The 21,937-nt window shown below is 43.0% G+C and overlaps 1 protein-coding gene across 5 annotated transcripts in view; it reads right to left on the reverse strand.

The window, feature by feature from the left end:
• SFMBT2 (Scm like with four mbt domains 2) overlaps positions 1-21,937 on the reverse strand; it is a 114,801-nt gene that overhangs the window by 64,728 nt on the left and 28,136 nt on the right. For all 5 annotated transcript variants that reach the window (XR_007629952.1, XM_050324076.1, XM_050324077.1 and 2 more), the window contains one exon: positions 2,258-2,346. Coding sequence is in view for 3 of the 5 variants with exons in the window: in XM_050324076.1 (XP_050180033.1) it covers positions 2,258-2,346 (89 nt within the window). In the remaining 2 variants the exon portion in view is untranslated. The remainder of the gene's footprint in view (positions 1-2,257; positions 2,347-21,937) is intronic.

Here is a 21,937-nt window from a genome sequence, read left to right on the forward strand (position 1 = left end):
CCAAGATCTGGAAGCACTGGTCCCCAAAGGAGATGCTAAGCAAAGGCAAAATATATTAAAAACTAGGATTTTTTTTTTCCTGTGTGTTTGTCCCACTTTTACTTAATTACACAATATAAACCTTTCACATTACTTTAAAAAATATTAATACTGTAAATCAGAGTCCAGAGTCAGTCCAGGATGGTTCTTTCTAGTAGTGGCTACAAAACAAAATAAGGAGAAAGCCTTATTTTTAAAAAAGTTCTTTTTCCTGTTGAATTTCAAAAATATTCAGAATTTTGAGAAGCAGCTGATTTTCATACATCTCTCTTTATCCAAAAAGCAGGCAACAAAATGAGAATGTGATAAAAAATGTAATTAAAATTTTCTATAACCTTATTACATGTACAATTTTAACCAGCTTTATGATTAATAAATATTTCTCAGAACAACGTATTTGCCACTATAAGCTACTTTACAGTGTAAGCTACAAGCATGTGTATAATCTCTTCAAATATTATTTCATGGCAAAATGCAGTGTCAAAATTCAGTAATATAATAGAAATCCACTTTAATGTGGGTTTTTTTTCCTCTTACGCAACTGCTTCATTGCAACAAAACATTCTTTAATAGGAAACGATGGTGTAATGATTTAACTTATTATAATAAATCCCTGGCAGTATCAAAGTGAATATTGCTTCTCTGATTTGTGTGCTAAATTTTAAGCCAGTGGGTTGTCACTTACCCCACGAGAACTGAATGGCTAAGATTAATAATCAGCTTGCATGAAATATTAACATTTACCATAATGCAAGAACTCTTGATATGCATAGCCAGCATGTAGAAAAAAAAAAATGTTTAAAAGTAGCACTACATATTGATTTAACAGAGTAACAACAATCCGCAGCACTCAACAACAGCAAATCTGTCAACAGGGGCCAACATACATCGCACGGCACAGACAGTACTGAGCACATAAAACACCAGAAAGGGGTCAGAAACTGTTTGGAGTCAACACAACGTTTTCCCTCTCTGCATTTCTGCCTGGGGCTGCCTCTTTTCTCTGCCTGAGGAAAGGGAACGGAGAGGTTTGGAGTACACCAGAGATGGGGGTTGGACACCACCAGCTTCTTGCACGTGCCAGCTGGGAGTGGTCCATGAATGGGGATGCAGCAGGACAAGGGTTATTTGGGGTGTGCAAGGGCTGTTCATCCCTCAGATTAGGGGGGATGGGGGGGCAGGGAATCCCTAATGTCACACTATTAATGCTCCCTGCACAGGCATGTGGAAAAGGGATGCAGCTGTGGTTGGTGGAAGTCATCAGGGACAAAATTATCAAAAATGGTGCCTGGATGCAAACTTGCTTCCCAAAAGGCAAATTGAGTGCTTACACTAACGTAAACCACCTGTATGCCTTCACTCCTGGCCTAGAGAGGGGCAGAGAGAATGATCTCCTGCAGGACCATCTGTCTCCCCTCCAAATGCCCCCACAGCATCCACATGAGAGCAGGGGAGGCCCCGATGGAAAAGGCACCCTGCTACCACAGTTTCAAGGTGGATCTGTGGGATTTTGGCCAAGAATCTCAAGGAACACCAAGGGTGCCCCAGGTGCAAGTCACCCTGTGAATATGCTGCACAAACCTGGACTCTAAGCTGTATGGGTGCATCTAAAAAACAGACCCTTTTGCTCTTCTGAGCACTGATGCCTGAGGCCATCTCCCCCAACCTGCTTGCTAGATGTGACTGCTGGGTTTAGGTGGTGGAAATGTCCTTGGGAGAGCTCCTTCCATATATACATAAATCTGACAGTTTATGTACATATCAATCTACTAAAATCCCCTCTCCTCCAATCTGTGTCACAGAATCATAGAATGGTTTGGGCTGGAAGGGACCTTAAAGGTCATCTCGTTCCACGGGCAGGGACACCTTCCCTTAGACCAGATTGCTCAGGGCACCATCCAACCTGGCCTTGAACACTTCCAGGGATGGGGCAGGGACGACTTGAAAGCTCAGGTCACTGGTTTGGTGGATCTAAAGGGGCACTGAAGGGCTGAGTCCTCCTTCCTACGGATCCCCTCTGTGCTCTCCTTCCCACCCAGTCTTTTTTGAGTACCCGGCTTTCCAAGCACCTCCCTCCACTCAACGGAAAAACAAACTACCCATCGCTGGACCAGAAACAGAGCCAGCAATGGCACACAGACAAACCAGGAGCAAACACTGCTGCAGCACTCACACCACCACGACACCGTATGGAGAGGAACTGCAATCTAATACATACACCTTCCAGCAAATTGGCGGGAGCCGTCCGGGCGCCGGTCAAATCGTGGATGAGAAACTCCGTCCAGTCCATGTATTTCTCTTTGATTGCTGGGGAAACAGGAGGAAAGAAAAGAAATGCTTAGCACAGCACACTGCAACGATTTGCCAGGTGTATGTCGTGGAAAGGACTTGGTATGTTTATTAAGATGTATTTATTAAGTATATTCACTACGAGAGGGGGAGACACAGGCACAGGTTGCCCAGAGAAGCTGTGGATGCCCCATCCCTGGAAGTGTTCAAGACCAGTTGGGTGGGGCTCTGAGCAATCTGGTCTAGTGGAAGGTGTCCCTGCCCATGGCAGGGGGTTGGAACCAGATGGTCATTAAGGTCCTTCCAACCCAAACCCTTCTGCGATTCAGTGATTTTTATCTTGGGGTTTACAGGCTCTAAACCTTTGGATGCAATTGCAATTCAGACCAGGAGAAAAGCTAGCTTGTTGTCCAGCCCCTTGGGCAACCTCTGTACACAGTTAAATCCCAAAATATGGGAAGGTGTTGCTCCACTGTAGTCACTGACAGTGATTTAGAACACGGTGGTTTATCACCTCCATCTCTCCCATTCAAAGTTGGCCACTGCTTGTGTAACTGCTCGTTCCCTGCTTATCACGTAGGCTCAGATGTGATTTATAAATGCTCTTTGTATGTTCACTAATGACCTCTGAGGAAAAAAAAAAAAAAAAAACTGTGCAAACTCTCAGTTCCTTGACAGGAAATCAGAAACTCCAGGTACTTTCCCCACAAAGCAGAAAAATCACCCCTGAGAACATCATATATCAGCTGCTGAGTCAATACACTTGCAAGAAGAAAGACTTAAGGAATTTATCAAGAACTTCTCTTACATTTAGAAAAAACTAAGTAATTTCTGAGCTAAATACTGTAAGCCTGCGTTACTTTAGGATATGCACACACAAATTTTTATAGGATTTGAACAGACATACATAAATGTTGCCTCTAGGATTCCAATTCTGGGTCAGTTTCAGTTTAAACAGGTAAAATTTGTGCACCAAAAGGCAGTAATTCAGCAAATCTCAGCTTCAAAGACACAGATGCCTCTTCAAATGCATTGTGCATTTGCAATCAGAAACCAAGAAATCAGACTTCAATTCCACCTGCCTGTAAATGGGAATTAAATTACACTGGAAACATTATTCTCTCCCAAAAAAAAAATCTCACTTATGTGTGAGAGAACCAACAGGGATATGCTGTTAACTCAGCAACACCTACAAGCATTTGAAAACTTCAACATCGCCCCTCAATAAAAAACTGGATACATGGTTTAAAGACCATTCCCCCATGCATGCAATCCACACAGCTGGGCATGGATAAAGACTGAAGCCATGCCCAGCAGACCTTCCCTCAACCTCATTTCTCACTTCTGCTCCGTCCCCAAAAGCCAGTTCTCCCAACTTGAATTACACATCCAGTTTATAGTTCTAAATTACTTCAGAAGTGCATTTAAAAGTATTTAAAATTACCAAACCATGAAGTGCTGGACTTGAGCCTCCATAAAATAACACCTGAACTCGCCTGGAACCATTCTAAGTCTTTTGCAGCACTGATTTTGCATGATTTCCAGGAGATTTATGTCCCTTGCATTATTTAAGAGGGAAGAATAGCCTGAGAAGAAGTGGTTTAGACATGACACTTTGTCTCTCAATGCTCCTGCTGAGCACACCTCATCAGTTCCTGTCCACCTACATCAGGATAAAGAAAATAAGCTTAATTTTGGCACCAGTGAGAAGACAGTAATTGTTGTAGTGAATGAGATCAGAGTCCCTCTAGCTCAGGCTTTCTGCCTCTCCCTGTGAACAGCACTGGGTGCAGCAGAGAAAGGTGCAAGTTGAACTTGATTTTGGCTCATACCCACAAAGTTGTCAGCCAAATTTTGAATGCCAGAGCTTCACTACTAAGGAATGACAAATGTGATGAAAAGAACACAGTTCGAACCTTCAAAGCTGGCAGGAGTGGGGGTGGGCAGGGGGTGCTGGGGGAAAATGGGATTTTCAAAGTTGACAACAGATTTCAGGGGCCTCCATTTCCAGATGCCCAGTTTGAGATGCCTTAGCGGTGCCCGACTCACAGATCTTCCTGTCTGTCAGCTCACAGTTTGAAATCTAAATAAGATGGTGCTCCCCTCCCCATCCAAATCTGGATTGGAGGCTTCCAAAGTCCGAAAGTGCCAACTTGACCCTTGTTTTTCAGATTCAGATTTTGTTTTCAGCTTTTCAGAGTCAGCTGAAAAAAAAACCCAAGCTATTCTCACTTTCTGGTTGGTTTCAGAGCTATCCTCCCCATACAAATCTAATTTCTAAGGTTTTGCTTTATTTTATTCTGCTCTTGCAGTGTAGATAATGTGAGTCTGAACAGCTCTGAGAGACAATAAGTAAGTCAGGAGCAGTCCATGAGGTTCAGATATCCATGTTTTCTCTACATTTCAACAAATCCATCTTCCCAAGAGACTTCTGTGAGCTCCTACGCAGAAACTGCAAAGGCATGTAGTGACAGGACAAGAGGGAATGAGCTTAAGCTGGAGAAGGGCAGGTTTAGATTAGATATTACAAAGTTCTTTATGCAGAGAGTGGTGAGCTCTGGAACAGTCCAGACAGGCTGTGGACTCCTCATCCCTGGAAGTGTTCAAGGCCAGCAGTATTTTACAAGAGCATGATTAATGTCACCCTAATTCATGCTCTTACTGAGCTGCACAGACTCAAATGGTGGTAAGAAATCTGCATAGTAAGGAAGCCCGTGGTATTTCTGCCTGGGTGACATAGGAGGAAACACCCCTTGATCTTTGGAATCTAGGGAGCTAACAAAACTGGGAAGAAGAGTTTTACCAATCCAAGGAGGATTAAGTACCAAAATCTACTGTCCCTTTGAACAGTCACCCTTCCCTCTCCAGGCACAGCTCATCTGTGAAGATGGCACCTCAGAAAGGGACTGTCAACCACAATGGGGGACCAAATAGCCCCAGTGACAAGAAAGGATTTGAGATATTCCAGTTATATTGAGGTTACTTTGGTAATTACATCCTAAGCAGTGATGGCTTGCTGGATAAAGACAACAGCAACATAATCACACTGGTTGGTACTCTAAAGCAGGAGGACAAAGGGGATCTACAACAACAAAGCTTGAGTCCCAATAGCATTTTGAGCACCAAACCCATGTTAGTGTCAGTCTCATAGTCCTGCACAGGGTCTGCTGTGCACAGAAAGGACCAAAACAAGACTGTGCCATGGTCTGAGATCCTGGGGGCCAACTGCCATCACATTTATCATGGTGAGAAGCAAGGATTCAAGAGAAGCAGAGAAATGGGAGCAGAAAAAAAGATTCAGTTTAATAATCTCACTGATGCAATGGCCACTGTGTGAGCTGAATGGAATTGTTAAACATTAGATAAACCAGACAGGACACAGGTGTTAGCAACACTCTCACCGTGGAAAAAGCATCAGTCAGAGCTCGCGTCAGATTAGCCACAGTACAGCCCAAACAGAAGGCATGCCCTGCACAAAGGGATGCTCCCAAAATGCCAATGTTCTCACAACTGCTTCTCTTTCCATGTCTAGCTGCCCTGTCTGAGCTGCAGCCTGTGCCCACAGATGTGCCTGTTTCCTTTGGATTGGGTTCAGTTCCTCTTGGAGCCACCGCAGGTGGTTGTTTTAACACCTCTGCAGCTTCAAGGCCAAAGGCTTTAAAGCATCTCCCTGACACAAAAATGCCACAGAACCACCTGCCTTGGAGCAAAGCAGAGGCCAGATCTGCACGCTGCGGGGCCAAGGTGAATCCATCACAGAGCCAGTAGCTCTCCTCCAGGTCTCACTCATGCAGGACCAACTGCACAGAGAGAAAAATCCATCTGGATCTAGACCACTACAGAAAGACCTGAAAAAGATCCCACATTTCCCTCTCCAATTCCCCAGGAGCAGTTGTAGTGATGCACCAATTCCCAGACTCAGTGCTGGGTTGGTAAAGGCTGAGCCCAGGCTTTGCCTCCTCCTAAGAGATCTCGGTGAAATTGTCCACACTTGGAAAAAGTAAAAACCAAGTCTCTGCAGCTCACTGCCTTTGTGTCTTGCACAGGAAAATGCAAAGCCCCTCTGCCTCCTTCCACGAAAAATACTCATTTCAGAGAGCAACTTCCAGTTTGGCAAATATTACGGGAGATTCTTAAATCAGAAAGAAAAAGGACCTTTCCACATTAAGACTCTATTTATTTCCACAGAAGTCACAGTGCAGGTGATAAAAGTGAGATCCCCTTCCACAGGGCTGAACTCCATCACAAAACAGATTGCACCCAATGTCCCTCAAATAATAATAATTCTTCCCACTTCTTTCTCCACCCAGTTCACCCTGCCCTCGACGTCTCTGCCTCCCATTCCTCTCTCCCCTTTAGATCCTCTGCCGTTTCCTCACTTTTACTCATTCATCTCATTTTCCCAAGCAGTGCCTTGAGACTCCAGGTTGTAGCTGGGCCTGACTGCTCTAAACCTGGGCACAGTGGCAGCATCTGAGGACCAGGGGCTGATACACAAAGTACCATCAGCACTGCTCATTGGACATGAAGTTTTGCCTCAGACCAGCCTTTTCCCCTTGCACTGTGCATGCTGACCACGAAAGCCATGCCAAGAGCAGCTGGAAAAGGCCACAGCAATGCACACCCTGCATCACCCACATCCCCTCCAATCCCACTTAAAACATGCCTGAAAGCCAGGACAGCGGCATCATTCCCTACAACCCTGTAAATCTCTGTGCCCTGCCTCAGCCACAGTGCATAATGGGTTCAGATTTATCTGCCTCTCTAGAGAAATAAGAGATTAAAAGAACATTTACAGTCCTGTGAAAGCCCTGAGTCACAGGCGCTCCATTCAATGAATATGAGATACTATTATCACATTAGCAGCTCTTGGGATTTCATCTAGTTTCCTACAAGTTGCTGTTTTTCTTCAAGCCACTCCTCTCAAGTCATGGGTTTCTGTGAAAATTCTCTTTTTTTTTTCTCCCTTTTTTCCAAGAACAGGGTGCTGCTTTAAAGTGCAAGAAAAACCCTGAAATCTGAAAGACCGATAAGACAAGGGAAAGAACACATATTTTGTTTTCTCCTTTCATGACATTGCTTTTTTTGCTCCCCCCCCACAAACCACCCACTTGATTGATAAGATGAAGACTCAGGGATTTGAACTGCTGCATTTATTAAAATAAAGGGACAGTAGCACAGCTACCTTATTGATATATAGAACCTAAACAGGCTCCTCCTTGGAAACCCCTCAACAAACCTCATGGGTACTCCTGCCCAACAACTCTTGGCATAAGAAGGCCACGCTTTCAGCCACCAAGGACCATTGAGTGTGCCACTGCTTCAAAATAATGCATGATAATATAAAATAATACATAATGCATGATTGAGAACCCATGCCCTTCTACCTACCCCCTGTTTGAGCACATTGACTACAAGCTCGCAGGCTTGAGGACAGTGTAACACCAGCCCATCTGACAGGATTTCAGCTGCTGCCACCACTACCAGGGCCAAAGACAAAGCAATAATATCAAAGTATGCTTAAAAAAAAAAAAAAAAAAAAAAACACCAAACAAGAAGGAAAATAAAATAAAGCTTTTCATGTTATTTTTCCTTTTTTTTTTTTAATAACCCAGGATCACTAGCAACCTGTCGACACCTCTCCTGGAGAATCCCCACTGGAACCCATCAACTTCTCAGCAACGGAGTTTTAATTTTCTCATATGGTGAAGAACAGCATCTTAAACAGCTTTATAAAATGGTTTAGGCTCTTTCAGATAAATCTGATAAGTGACAACACTCTCAGTGTGGAAAATACTTTTATTACGAAAAATTTAACTCCTTCCTAGGACTGCAATGAACAGAAATAGTTAACAAGGAGAATTATAGCTGGGCAGGACCCGGGCAATTCTTCTCACTCCATTATGAAATAAACTAAAATATCAGGATGTCATAAAAAAATGGATTAAAAAGGATGTTCTAATATACATAGCTATAAATTTAACATATACTAAATTTACTGGGGAAGGGGAATATCAATCCATCCCACTCCCACCAGTCTGATGGCAGTGCCAGCAGGAAATGCCCAGAGCCTGGAGACGGATCACAGATCAGCAGGAAAGCACCTGAAGAGCAGCACAAAGGAATTCCAGCCACTCCAGCCAGAAAGGACAGGTGACAGGTGACATTATAGTGGTGGTGTGTTTCAAGTCACCCAATGTGGAAAACCACATGCTGGATGGGGCTTGGAGCAACCTGGACCAGTAGAAGGTGTCCCTGCCCACAGCAGGGGGGTGGAATTAGATGGTCTTAAAGGTCCCTTCCAACCCAAACTATTCTGTGACTCTATGGTAAGATATGCAGTTTTTAAAAGCTAAACAGCATATTGCAAAAATATAAAAAGCTTACAGTATTGATATTTTCTTTTGATTTAAAAGTTGTCACATATTTGATGCAATATTTATATGTGATAAAAAAATCTTAAAATATAAATATTATAACTACGTTATAAAGGTCTAAATGACACAGTCAAAATGAGATGTCTTTATATCAAAATAACATAGAACGCTAAAACAATTTGTTTAGACTTCACCCATCAAAACAATTTGTCAAAACTGACATGTTCTCACAAAATATTTCCATTTTGATAAAACAGCATTTTGACAGAAAACGGTTGAATCCCCACATTTTCATTCAGCTTGCTGAACTGTATACATCCTTGAGAACCAGACTGGATGTGAAAACAGGATGGGAATGTGAGTGATGTCCCTGCTCCTGTGCCCCTAAGCAAAAGGCTCAGGCTGTTTCTGAACCCTCCCCAAGAGCTTCAGGGAACACACTCTGCTGCATACCCTACAAAGCCAGATCCCCCCCATTAAGTATTTCCAAAATAAAGTTAAAACTACATTAAAAAAAAAAATCTACTTGGTGATTTAATGGCATTTTCTATAAAAATGACTGTTTGCTTTGAGTTCTTTTGTAGGCTCCCTGAATAAAAGCCAAATGGGGCTGGAGACATCTTCAAACAAATTTCTTCCTTAAAACTTCAAACAGTCTTCTGTTCTCACAGTAGCAGAGTTCTGTGGTTTGAATGGGATCACAAAATAATGCAAATGAAGTCCAAAAGAAAAAAAAAGAAAGTGCATCAAAAGCTGCTGATCCATTTTCCTAATGGTGCAGCCACAAATACAAAGATTCACCAACTTCAGAACTCAGGCATCAGCTTCTATACACCTGTCTTAAATATGGAAAGTGTTCAAGGAAAATACTATATAGAGAGGATTTTCATGAAAACCAGAAGTTATAAGCAACTGTCCATCAAAGAATACATGTGCTCAAAAGACACTCCTGGAGTCAGCAGTACTCCCTGGTCCCATTCCTGGGAATTCACAACTGGCTAATAAACAGATGTTAGAAGGAAGGGTGGTGTCTGAAGGAAAATTCATAGCTCTTTTATCCTACTAGAAGATGCTCCTTCAAGCTATTGACTGATCTACGAGCTCTTATAGCTCCTAATTATCCAAGGTTTTTTTTTAAATAAAACTGAACAAGTGCTAACTTCAAATTAATGTTTAGCCCGCAGGAGCTACTTAATATAATAAGAATATTCTGCATGCTTTTTTAATTGTCTTCAAAATACTTGGAGCCCTCTGGTTTTTCAGCCTGCCCAAAGCACCCTGATCCCATTTCTCAGAGAAGATTATGTTGTACTTTTTATGGTCTTGACCCAGTAAAGGGGAAACACACAGGCTTTAACACAACTCTGCATGCAAGAGCACTCCTTGACTAGAAAAAGTAGAGGAAAGAAAGCAGAGAAAGGAAGGAACATATGCTTCAGGTTCTCACTGGAACAATTCCCTTACAGTTTTTGCTGTTCAGTTACACTGAATTTCAGCACAGTGCAACCATTATCCTTCCTGCTGCCATTCAAGGTTTCCAGAAATTATCTCCTTACATTCTTTCAGTCAAAACAAGCAAGTTCAAGTGCAAAAAGCTGTCTCCCTGTCCACAGAAGACTTTGCTTCCTAACATCCTTTGAGCCATTCACAGATGTGCACACCACCCCCCTCGGGTTTCTCTAGTCCTTAATTAACTGTTATCTTTTTAACAATTAAAAAAAAAAAAGCAGCAGGTGGTTTGGAAATTGCTTTTCATCTCTTGAAGCTTGCACTGGCCTGTGCTACGACTCCAACCCAGCTGTGGGAGCCACAGGTGGAAGGAGGAGAGGAGCTGGATGCTGTGGGAGAAAACAATCAGTGTGTGCAAGCAGGGTGAGTGGTTGCTATTATACTGAAGTTACTTTTTTGAGTGATGCAAGACCTTGCAGAAATCTTCTCCATTAACTCACTGCAGCTCAGGAAGCCTAGAAAGACACTTTGCCCAGCAAGAAATAAGGGGCAGGAGGGTCGCCATCAGATGCTGAGGCACTTTCATGCAGCAGGATAGGCTGTCTTCACCCCAAATACACATTTTGGAAACAGACACAGCCTTCTTGAGATCCTATATCTGTGGCTTTCTGCTCACAACCCACACTGATCAAGATCAGCAGAGAAATTTGTCTCACAGATCCCAACAGCCTAAGAGATCCCAACAGGAGAGTGACCTGTGTGCCAGAAACCCCTATCAGCCTGCCCTGACTGACTGAGCACAACGGCCTCAGGTGCCCATCCAGCAGTAAATGATCTACTCATAAGTACTGTAATTAATTACTTCCCTTCAGTTAAAGTCAATACTTGGCTTGCACACTGCGTTATTTAAAATTATTAAAAAAAAAAAAAAAGGATAAAAAGAAGAGGTGCATGGATAATGGGAAGCGACTGCTCTATCTTGGTGGTGTTACCTATCAGCTGCAGTCAGATTATGTAGATAAAGAACAGAAAAGTAAATTTATCAGCTCCATTTGCACTTGTCATGTCCCGTCGCTGCAAGACTTCGACTCAAGTGTAATCGGCACCACACAGCCAGGGACCACTGGGACACAGCTCCGCTCTCCCCTGGGATACGGGAATGGGGGAGAGAGAGATGCAGATGGAAGATGGCAACCAATTCATTCACCTGGTCTCTCAGCATAACAAAAAGTCACCTGCCACCATCCAGCCTCAACAGGGTGGAATTCAAGGATGAAGCATCCAATTTCTTGGAGCATTTACCATGCATAACTCTATTTATAACCTAGGTTAATGGTTGGGACTCAGTGATCTTAGAGGTCATTTCCAACCCAAAGGATTTTATGATTATTTATTTTTAGGTGTTTTTACATTAATTTCACCTGGAACACAACTCCTCAACCTTATCATCCAGACCCAATACCAAAAAACAGAAATACCCCCCTTAACACCACCATGAATTGGGAAGGGAATGCAAAATATCCTCTGGATGCAGACATTTTTATGTGGGTCAGTTGTCTGTTCTCTTGTATCTGCAAGCATGAATCTAGGTTGATTATTCTGATTTTGCTGTGGCATCCAACATGCTAAAAAAGGGCCCATTTTTTTCTCAATTACCTCTGCGAGAAATTAGGAGAAAACCTGATGCATAACTACAAAGGCCACAGTGTTTCACTCAGAGCAACTGGTTTCTGCTTCTCCAAAATTCCTTACCTAAACAGAAACCGTACACTCTTTAAACGCTGCAATAACATTGATCTCTGCCCAATTCAATTCTAGGTACGAGGTAACTAAATCTCGTTGTTATCAACAACACTCTTAGAAATGAATCAGGAATAGCTGACTTAAATGATCTTGGGTATTTACACACACAGACAGGTATTCCTGCAAGGTATTTCTGGAAGGCAGGCAATGCCCAGACTTCGAAAGCTCTGCACAAACCACATAACCATAGGGGTTCCTCCATCATTAGTATCAATGTCCATTAGGGTGATGGCTCACTGTGAAAATGAGCATCCGAGCTCCTCAGCTCTCACCACTTAACCCCAAGCCTCCATGTACATTCCTTGATTATTTTTTCCTCCTGTGCCGTGCTCTGTGCACAGGAGAGATGGATCATCTGCAACGAGAGCTCCAACTCCCTATCTTCCAATCCAGGAGCCTTAATGAAAGCCTGGTCAAATCAGCAGTTCAGGGAAAGGGGGAGGGGAGGAAGGGGAAGGGGGGGGGGCAACCTGGTATTGTGATTGTAATTTCTAAACCCATTTTTATCCCACAGAGATAAAAAATAATAATAATAATAATAATAAAATGTTAAGAGCTCTGTTATCCAGGAAAAATCAGCACCTTAACCAAGGTGCTCAGAAGCAAACCAGACCACAGAGCTCAGAGTGTGACTGCAGGACAGGGGCTATGAGTGCACCTATATGAGACATAGGTACCTCCACAAGATTCCCTGCACAAAACAAACCTCACAGGCAGTTGCACAGTTACTTCCTTCCAAATTGTAGCCCCTCTGGGTGAAAACCAAAAAAGTATTTAGTCATCCTTGCAGGCACAGAGATTTGCTGTTGCACGTAGACAGAAATGCACAGACATCCTGTAAAAACATGAAAGGATTTGTAAAATCCTGATTTAAAAGTTTCCAAAGCTGCTGGGGAGGACGTTTGTGTAGTGCTTGAACATCATCACCCTGGTAAAGTCTACATGTAGCACTTCATAGCTACAGATGAGAAAAGCAGAAAAAGGAGAAAAGTATGTGTATAGAGCAAAATCCAGTAATTCCTGGATAAATCCCCATCCAAGTTATCATTCATAACCTCAGCCACAACTATTGCAACCCAGCCACCAGCTTGGTTCAGACCAAGTCCGGCCACCATTGGGCCAGTAGTGGTTATGAATCAGTACAGGGATCTTTGACATCAAATTGCCTTGCACCAGCTGTCTCTGACATCAGAAAATGGAGCTTGTGGAAGAGAGGAGATCTGGAGGTTACCTGACTGATTCAAATGCCAAACACTCTCCCCTTGCTTTGGCAATGGACACAAGAGGCACCTCTATGCCCTGTCTGTGGGTTTTCACAGACCAGCCCCAAATGGATTCTGTGGCTTAACAACATCTTAAAAGTTATGGGCCACTCTGTACAGGGATGTCATTGCAGTATAAATATCATGCTCAAGGCTCTGACCTCACATCTCCAAACTCCATCCAATTATCTCACATACTAAGTGCCTTTTCTCACTTCTAAACCCTGCAGTGGCTTTCTGAAGGATATTCTTCGGAGACAGCTCTGTAAAATGCAACAAATTTACAGCAGCACAGTGTTCTTACATAAAGCATAAACCAGTTCACTGCACAATTACCTTTCTTTCCCTGTCAATGCTGACAGTCTACAGCAAAATATTCACTACGAATAAAAGCATCAAAACACAGAAGACAAATAGGAGGAAGCGATGTCCAAGAAATCCATTCTGTGTTTGGGTTGTTTTTTTGGCATTTTTTTTCATTTTGTATTGTACAGAAACAAGAGAATGAGTGGGGATGATGCCTGAAGTTTATTATACGCATTATATTGTTTAATACACTACAGAAGAAACACCAATTAAAAAAAAAATGAAAGGATAGAAGTTTTGGTTAATGCTTAAAAGTAGGGGTTTTTAGAATCATAGAATGCTTTGGAAATTGGAAAGAACCTTAAATATTCTCTAATTCCAACCCCCTTCCATGGGCAAGGTTCACCTTCCACTAGACCAGGTTCCTCAAGTCCCCATCTACCCTGGCCATGAAAATCTCAAGGGATGGGGCATCCACAGCTTCTCTGGGCAATGTGTTACAATTTTTTTCCTGTTTTATTTGTGGTTTGTTGTTTTTTTTTTCCTCACAAGCAGATATTTGAAAGGAAAAAAAAAGCCATTAAAAGTTTCAGCCTCAACCCCCAACACAAAGATGCATCTCAAAGGTGAAAGGTAGAGGGATATTCTATGAGAGAACCCCAGCAAGATTCAGGGTCACCACTCCCTCTGGTGCCACAGTGCTCGAGTTGGTGAGGTACAAACAGCAGAGCAGGATTCAGTAGGTCTAATTTAAGGATTTGCCCATGGGTTTTCCCCCCAGTCTCACTGCTCACATGCAGAACTCAGGACAATAATGGAAATCTAACCATTCCCAGGACCCAAGAGCGATCCAGCACACTTGAAAATTATCATGGAAACAGCAAACAAGCCTTGCTCACCACGACTTCAACTTCTGACACCCCATGAAGCAGAAACATATGTTTTCAAAAAAAAATCATCAAACTCATTTTGCAGTTTACAGTGTGTTCTGTAATTAATCACATTTGTATTGCCAGCTCCTAATGACTGAATCCCTTTTAATCACTGCGGAGCCTCTCGGCTGTGTGATGTAAGCACCACAAATCAGAACCTAGAGGGCCTTATGAACATTCATCACGCATCCTTCCCGAAATTAATGGTACAGTCTAAGCACAGCCAGGCCCCATGAGGTGCTTAACATCCTATGCACAAGATGTAAATTCCTAATCATCATCACAACACCATCAAAGAAATACTCCATGAAGGCTCATTTTGTGCCTGCTAAACATGTGTTTTCTTCACTTGAAACTAGAAAAAGGGCTTGAACTATAAATCCCAGGATCAAAAACATCCCCCAAACTTTGAAGAGTTTTAAATTTGAGAATCGGAGATCAACGTGGAACATTATGCAAAGCATCGTCTGAAATGAGAATAGTAATGTGTTACAGGACCTGAAATATGAGCAGCTTTTCCACAGTGCTCCAAATTTCCTCTGAATTCTAAAACTTTAGCTTCTCCATCAATCTGGGATATTTTCACTGGAGACGATGGTGCTCTGATGTACCCAAATGCCTTCACTGCTAAATCAAGTATCAGTGCAGAGCCATGGTTCATTCAGCTGGTTTGTGAGCCCTTCATCTCATCTCCATCATAAAATGTCTCCTCTAAGTTTTTTTTTGGCTTCATTCTTTCTAAATAAATTTTCGTCGGTGTTCTACGGGAAGAGGCCTTGCCAACAGATCCACCTGCCGATGTCCAGGCTGACAAGTTCGAGAACAGCAGAAAGACTCAAAGCAAGGCAGGACTCTATGGAAAAGGGTGCAGATGCCTCACATTGCCAGGGATTCCTCAGCCACATTCCCAGGGTTGCCAGGCATGGGAGAATTGCAGGATTTCCCCCTCTTTAGTATCTATACTCATCATGGTAGAGCCTTTCCAGTAAAACTGGTACAACACACAGCAGGATGTCTTCCTGAGTCTGGCAAAGTTTTCCCTGGATATATTTTCTAGATCAACTCCAGCAGTTTAGGAAGGATCTACATTTTTACACTATGGCCTGAAAATGCTGACTTTCCCCTTGTTTCTTCATCCATTCCCAATGGACAGAGGGGGAAAAAGCTTTTTTTAGCCACTAACACAAGAGGTGGATGCTCTGCCTCACAACACAAACTAAACCATCAGTCAGGATGGGTTTCATCACATCCTTAAGCCTATTATTGGTGGTTTTGTTTTCTTTTGTGACCAAAGTTTAAAAAAAAAAAAAACACACACAAAGACACAGAAACAAATTATTTGGGAATTCAGAGCAAAAGCTTTCCAATGTCACGCAAAAGGGTCAGGACTGACCCGGAAATCGGAATCTGGGTTAGAAGAACTGATTTTTGATTGTCATCAGGAAAATGCTTTATAGGAGCATCACTTAAAATCTGTGCACTGTGTAACAGCCACCTCCACGGGCTCCAGGAGCATATGGGCTGCTTCAGGAAACAAACCCCTTCCACGATGACTGGGAGCCCACATTATCATGCATAATGAAGGAAAACTCAAGTGCAAGTCACAGCTGGCTCAGGATCATGCTGGTACTTGCATCTGCCACTAACAGCCTCCCAAATCCACTATACCCACGCTCCTCATGAGCAAAATCTGAGGTGCCCCCAGGTGCACCTGAAGGAAAGCACCGCTGAAGACGTGACACTGGACACATTGGTTTGCCCTTGGCCTAAAAGAGCTCAGAAAATCCTCCCCCAGCTCAGGTCTAATAGACATTATTTAATCCTCAAACTGATCAAACGAGGTCTGCTGTAGAAACAGGTACATCAGCTTTGGCATGCTCTGGATCAAATCTCTTGTGGTATTTACCCATCACAATTCCTGTCCAATGCACCACAAATCACCTCCTTCTCTGTCTGATATATAAGGACTGAAAACTGCGCCTAACTTAAAAAAAAAAACAAACCAACCCTTCCATTAATATGCTAAGTCTCCACAGATGTCTCCAATGGTGACTAATTAAATTTGACCATGTTTTACCTATTATATCATTAACTACCTAGGCCCAGTCTTACAGTTGAGGTGGCATTTACATTCCAGAACTCCTCTGGGGAAAATTACAGGAGACCGGGGGAGGGAAATTAAAATGCAATTACCAAGGATGACTATTTAAAATCTCTCAAGCTAATAATTTTTAAAGAATATTTTATTAAAAAATGCATTCAGCTAGACATCAGTTAAGCTGACAATGACCAAAAAGAGTGGTTTGCACCCACTGTTACACTTTCAGGGTCAATCCTCCCATTTTTTCTGTGACTTCTGGGTTTTCTAGCTCCACAGCTTCAAAGCACATATCCCAGGAGTGTGGAAAAACAACTTGGGATATTCACTGTTGGATATTCAAGGTGTGGGGATCTCCAGAGTCATGAGTGAGATGCACACATCAGTGGTTATTTGCTCAGACAATGACACTTTAGTCTCCTCCAGTGACAACACACCAAGCCTACAAAGGGAGCCGTAATTCTTCTGTTCAACAGTGGACTGATGCTCAAATGTTCTGAATTTTGTTCTGTATTCAGACATGGTCTGAACCAAAGGGTTGGATGATGTCAAATGGTGCCTTAACACAGAGCAACAGGGTCAGTACTTATAAAACTTACAATCTCCTCCACCCCCTCTTTTTATTTCGGAGCCTCATTGAGACTGACAATATAATAATTTACATCTTGGCACTTAAAGGATTTGGGAGGAAGATTTTGCTGCAAAGGATGGAAGGGGGTTTTGCATCAGCAAAGGGAGATTTTACTTGAAGTGGTCTCAAAGGTACCAGTCAAAAATCTATCCTCTTCCACCTGCTGCTGAAGAACAAGGAAATCTCAGGAAATCTCTATTTACAGAAAAGCCTGATGCCTGTTCACAGCCTTTCCTGCAGTATTTCCTTGGAAGTACAGATTCTCATTCACAGTCTCCACTTCACACTCCAATTACTCTTTTCCTCCTGTATCTTTGTTCCTCCAGCACAACTTGTACTAAACATCAGGTCCAAAACCAATGGTTTAGTCACAGTGGCTGCAGTGTTATCCTGTGCACTGTGATCAGAATCATGAGCAGCAGAAGGTGAAGCCGTGGGGTCTCAGCTGCTCCGAGCATCCTGAGCAGAGGCTGAGTCCCACTGAAACGTGTTCTCCTTGCAGGAGGTTCAGGAGCTGCAGCAGAAATTGGTTCTGCCAACATTTTGGGCTGGGTAAGTCGACTTCTGCAGCTCGGCACCACTGCAAGGACTTCTGCTCCATCAATCTTTGCCAAAGTTGAACTGTTTTGCTGTGCAACTGGCTTGAGCTTTGACCTCTACAGACATAACCTAACACATGGCCTAATAGCACTAAAGAATAAATGAGAGTGAGATCTGTAAAGGTTTGGACAAGCAAAACTTCCTCAATTTTTAATACAACCCCTCTTCTAAAACAAAGCCCTGCTCATAATGTGGCACAAACTTCATGGGGCTGTACTCCATCCAGCCAACGGGGATAAAATTCAGTTCCCAAAGCTGTCCACTATGAAAATCAGTGGTTCCATGGGAACCCATTCAATCGCCCTTGCTTTTATCTCCCTACTGTGTCTTACTTGCTTTTCACTTGCATGGTCCAGCTGTTGAAAGCATCAACTGGCTCCAGTCCTGCTGTTCCCAAGGAAAACTCAGGTCCCTGCAGATTTTTTAAAAAGTTATTGTGAAAGGCATGCAGCACAGAGCTAATACATATCCTGATCTCCTCCTGGCCATTTGTCATGACAGCCAAGCATAAAGAAACATCACTAGCACGCCCAAGCCCCAGCCTTGCCAAGAGCCTGAGCTTGAGGAGAATTTCAATCTCCCTGCATAAATCTCTGAAATCCAGCACAGAAGTGTCCAAGCCTTGCTGGCCCTGTGGAGTCAGACTCCAGAGCACTTTGGGCTAGTTCTAGTCTCTCAAGTAGCAAACTGGGTGCTGAAGGCTTCCAAAACCACAAAAACCTACTTGATTACATTCAGGAATGACCAACATGCCCAAGTGATCTCTCTGCTGGATAATGACCTCAGCTGGGGTCCTGTAACACCTACAGCTGTGATGGCAGAGGGTGGCTGGCTGCTCAGGCTCTAGGGAAAGGAAAAATTCAGCCTGTTTTCTCTGCCTTGAAAACCCAGATGCACACCACAGGGGCAGGATGGAATGAATCATTCTTTGATATTCAAGCATCTTCCAAACAGCGGAACAGGTATCAGGAGAAAACAAACAGAACCAAGTACAGTGCTGTGTACAGAAATGAACTAATATCAAGCTTGACTGAAAAAGTTGATTAAATTAGTTTAATTTAAAAGCCCAAACAAACCCTGAAGGAGGTTCTTTGTTTATTGCTTTTTACCAACAGCACACGTTACAGAAGAAGCACCATGTGGGCATGAAATATTTATTCATTAAATCTTTCATAAAGCTCCACACTATTGGTTTCACTCAAGATATATTTATAACTTGTCAAAGTCCCCGAAAAATCACTGCTTTTCTTTCCCCTCACCTCTATTCCCCCCCACACACACAGTTTATAAAAGGATTAGTCAGACTTCAGTTTTCATTTCAATATTCCTGATCCTCAGCTCTGCTGTTGCTTGTACACAAGGTGCTGCTTCTTTAATCATAAAAGGATTCATAGTTCAGCCTTCCCTGCACCACCCAAAAGGGACCCTCATGGTGCTGCAAACCATAGGGCTGCTTTACAACATTCCTGCCCTGGGAATGGCAACGCCATTCATTATGGAGGAAGGCTGCAGGACGTGGGAATAAAAGCCAGGGCAGGCAGTCCACCCAAGCAAGGCAGAAAGCACATTCATTTCAGTATGGGCATGTCTGAGTCACTGGCTATCAAACCTCACCCCACTGGTTCAAGAACAACTTCTTGAACCCTTCCTTGGCTGCCGGCCAACCTCCAGATTAAACCCATGCTCCGAGCTGGGTTAATAACACACTTGTGTAAACAGTGCTGTATTATCCTCAGTGTTTGCTGTAAAACGATGTAATATTGTTTTACAAGGTTTGCTGACTACACAGCTCGGTCCAGCACAGGAACGAGGACAGGTTATAGTTACAGATGAAAGCATTTTCCTCCCACAAGGATGCAAAAATCCAGGATTTGCATTAGGGGACAACTGCATCAGTGAAACTGTCAGCTCTCTGAGGAGTTGCACTGATATCTAACCTAGGTGTAGGCCAAACCAAATTATCCTTAGCAATACTCCGCTCTTGGGAGACCCTTTGGTGCCCACAATCACTGCATCCCTGCCTTGCTGGACCCTGGTCTAGTCAGGCCTGCTCCTGTTTCCCTTCCTCCATTTGTTTGTGAGAATAAATAAATATAAATACAGCATAAGCAGATGTTGTTGTTGCTGGAAACTAGGCTTGCTGGGTACATTTCTGCTGAAATGGCTTCTTACTGGAAAATTAGGTTTTGATTAAAGTGTGTTCTTTTCTTGCTTTTAGTAAACAGAGCTTGCTTCATGGGCAAGCTTTGGACTTTTTTTCTTTTTTTTTTTTTAAACTGGAAAACTAAACCATCTTGGACAGTTTCAAATGCCTGATCCTCAGCAAAGGCTGCTGGGTTCCTGAGGCACAAAAGCATCCTGAGGGGCATCAAGGAGACATCTTGGGATGGCTCCATAAGGAGAGGTCAGATCCTCATGAGGGAAAATCTAACCCAGACAAAAGGGAAAGGGAGTCTGTGATGTTTAATCTGCTGTGACTCAAGACAACACTTTGGGTGTTTAATCCCAAAGACAACCATCCTGACATTTTTGAGGGGGAAAACAATGATTTTTTTTTCTGAAGGAAAATATTGACTTGGAACAAAAGGACCTGTGTTTAACCAACCACTGATTTTCCCCCTCGATTGCCTCCACCACTCACAGCAGTCCCAGCTAAAGCCAAGCAGAGCACACCTCGCATTTCCCACTCAGGCAGTGCTCCTCTGCCTGAGTTTCACAACTGAAACATCAGGATAATTCATTTACTCCCGAGTCCACCTTATAAACCTGCCGGCAGCTCACCCCTGCAAGGTTCTCTGCACCTACGCCTCTAGACCTGAAAAATTATATTAAAAGGAAAATCAAAACAGAAGAGGTTGACCTCAAGCCCAGCAGACCTGGAGATGATCAAAAATCTCTGCATTTGATAAAGTCTACGACTCGAACTCCTTGCAAAGCCCGACCCACTGGTCAGGCTGTGCCACATTTACACAGTAGTTCAACAATTAATTACGTTCTCAAAAGACACGTGGGGGCCTGTTACACTCAGTTTACCCCAGAAAGGCCTCACTTGGCAATATTAAGTCCTTTGAAAGTAACTAAAGCCAGCAGCACATGCAAAAGATTTGCAGTTTCACACAATAGTGAAAAGACCCTTTTCCCTATCAGGACAACATTACCCTGATGCCACACGAGCAATGGGCTGACTCTTGAATTTTCACATCCCCAGTAGAGGGATCTGAGTCATGTCAAGGAAGGGAAGGAAAAACTACTGTGGGTGCTGTAACAAAAATATGGTTTTTCTAGGGAGCAAGTCTGCAAGGGGCTTTGTGGGGCTGGGGGGGAAAGGCCAAGCCATGACATGCTCCAGTGATTTCCAGCTGCTGTAAATGCCCAAGAGACACCAGAGTCAACTGACATGACTCCTACTAGGGCGAATTTCAGTCCCCAAACCCCTGGATCTTCAGTCAAAGCCAGCATTATTTTTACATCCTCTCCTTCCCTCTGCCATTACTAGGAGAAAAAAAAATGCTATTTTTTACATGCTCGTTAAGTATAATCTGCTAAATGTTCTATGCCAATGCATAAAGCTGCCTACTATGCTAATAGAATACTTAATTGACATTTATTTGCTGACTAGTTATTTATGCTAACGTCACCCCTGCATAATTAATAGTCTGCTAAAGTCAGCTTGAAAAGCACACAGAAAACACTGTACTAGGAGTCATTTACAGCATTTAAAATAAAGAAATCCTGCCATCTATTTACATTAGCTCAGTCTAAACTTGGTTTTGGTGGAATAAGGGGACAAAGATTGGGCAGAGAAGATTTTAAAAAACAGCCCCATATACTACTTTAGAAACATCCACAGTCTTTGACAGTGCAACCTGCCAAAGAAGATTTCCGAGTTTCATTTTACTTGGCTCGAGGGCCCAGTTCTTAGCTGATGTAAAACACCATAAGCTCATTGAATGCCTACTCATGTTCTCCAGCCTCAAGCTCTTAGGAAGTAATATTTCAGGTGAGCCTTCAGTGTAAGAGCTAAACCAGGGCCAGATCTGCTCTCAATTACACCAGTAGAAAAGCAAACTCATCTCAGGTAAGTTAATGGAGATGAGCCAACTCCTCAGAAAGATAAAAGGGTAAGTCCCCCCTGCCCATCTGATCCCTCT

The sequence above is a fragment of the Myiozetetes cayanensis genome, unplaced genomic scaffold (genome assembly GCF_022539395.1).
Source record: "Myiozetetes cayanensis isolate MyiCay16 unplaced genomic scaffold, myiCay2020 scf3, whole genome shotgun sequence".
Taxonomy (NCBI): Eukaryota; Metazoa; Chordata; class Aves; order Passeriformes; family Tyrannidae; genus Myiozetetes; species Myiozetetes cayanensis.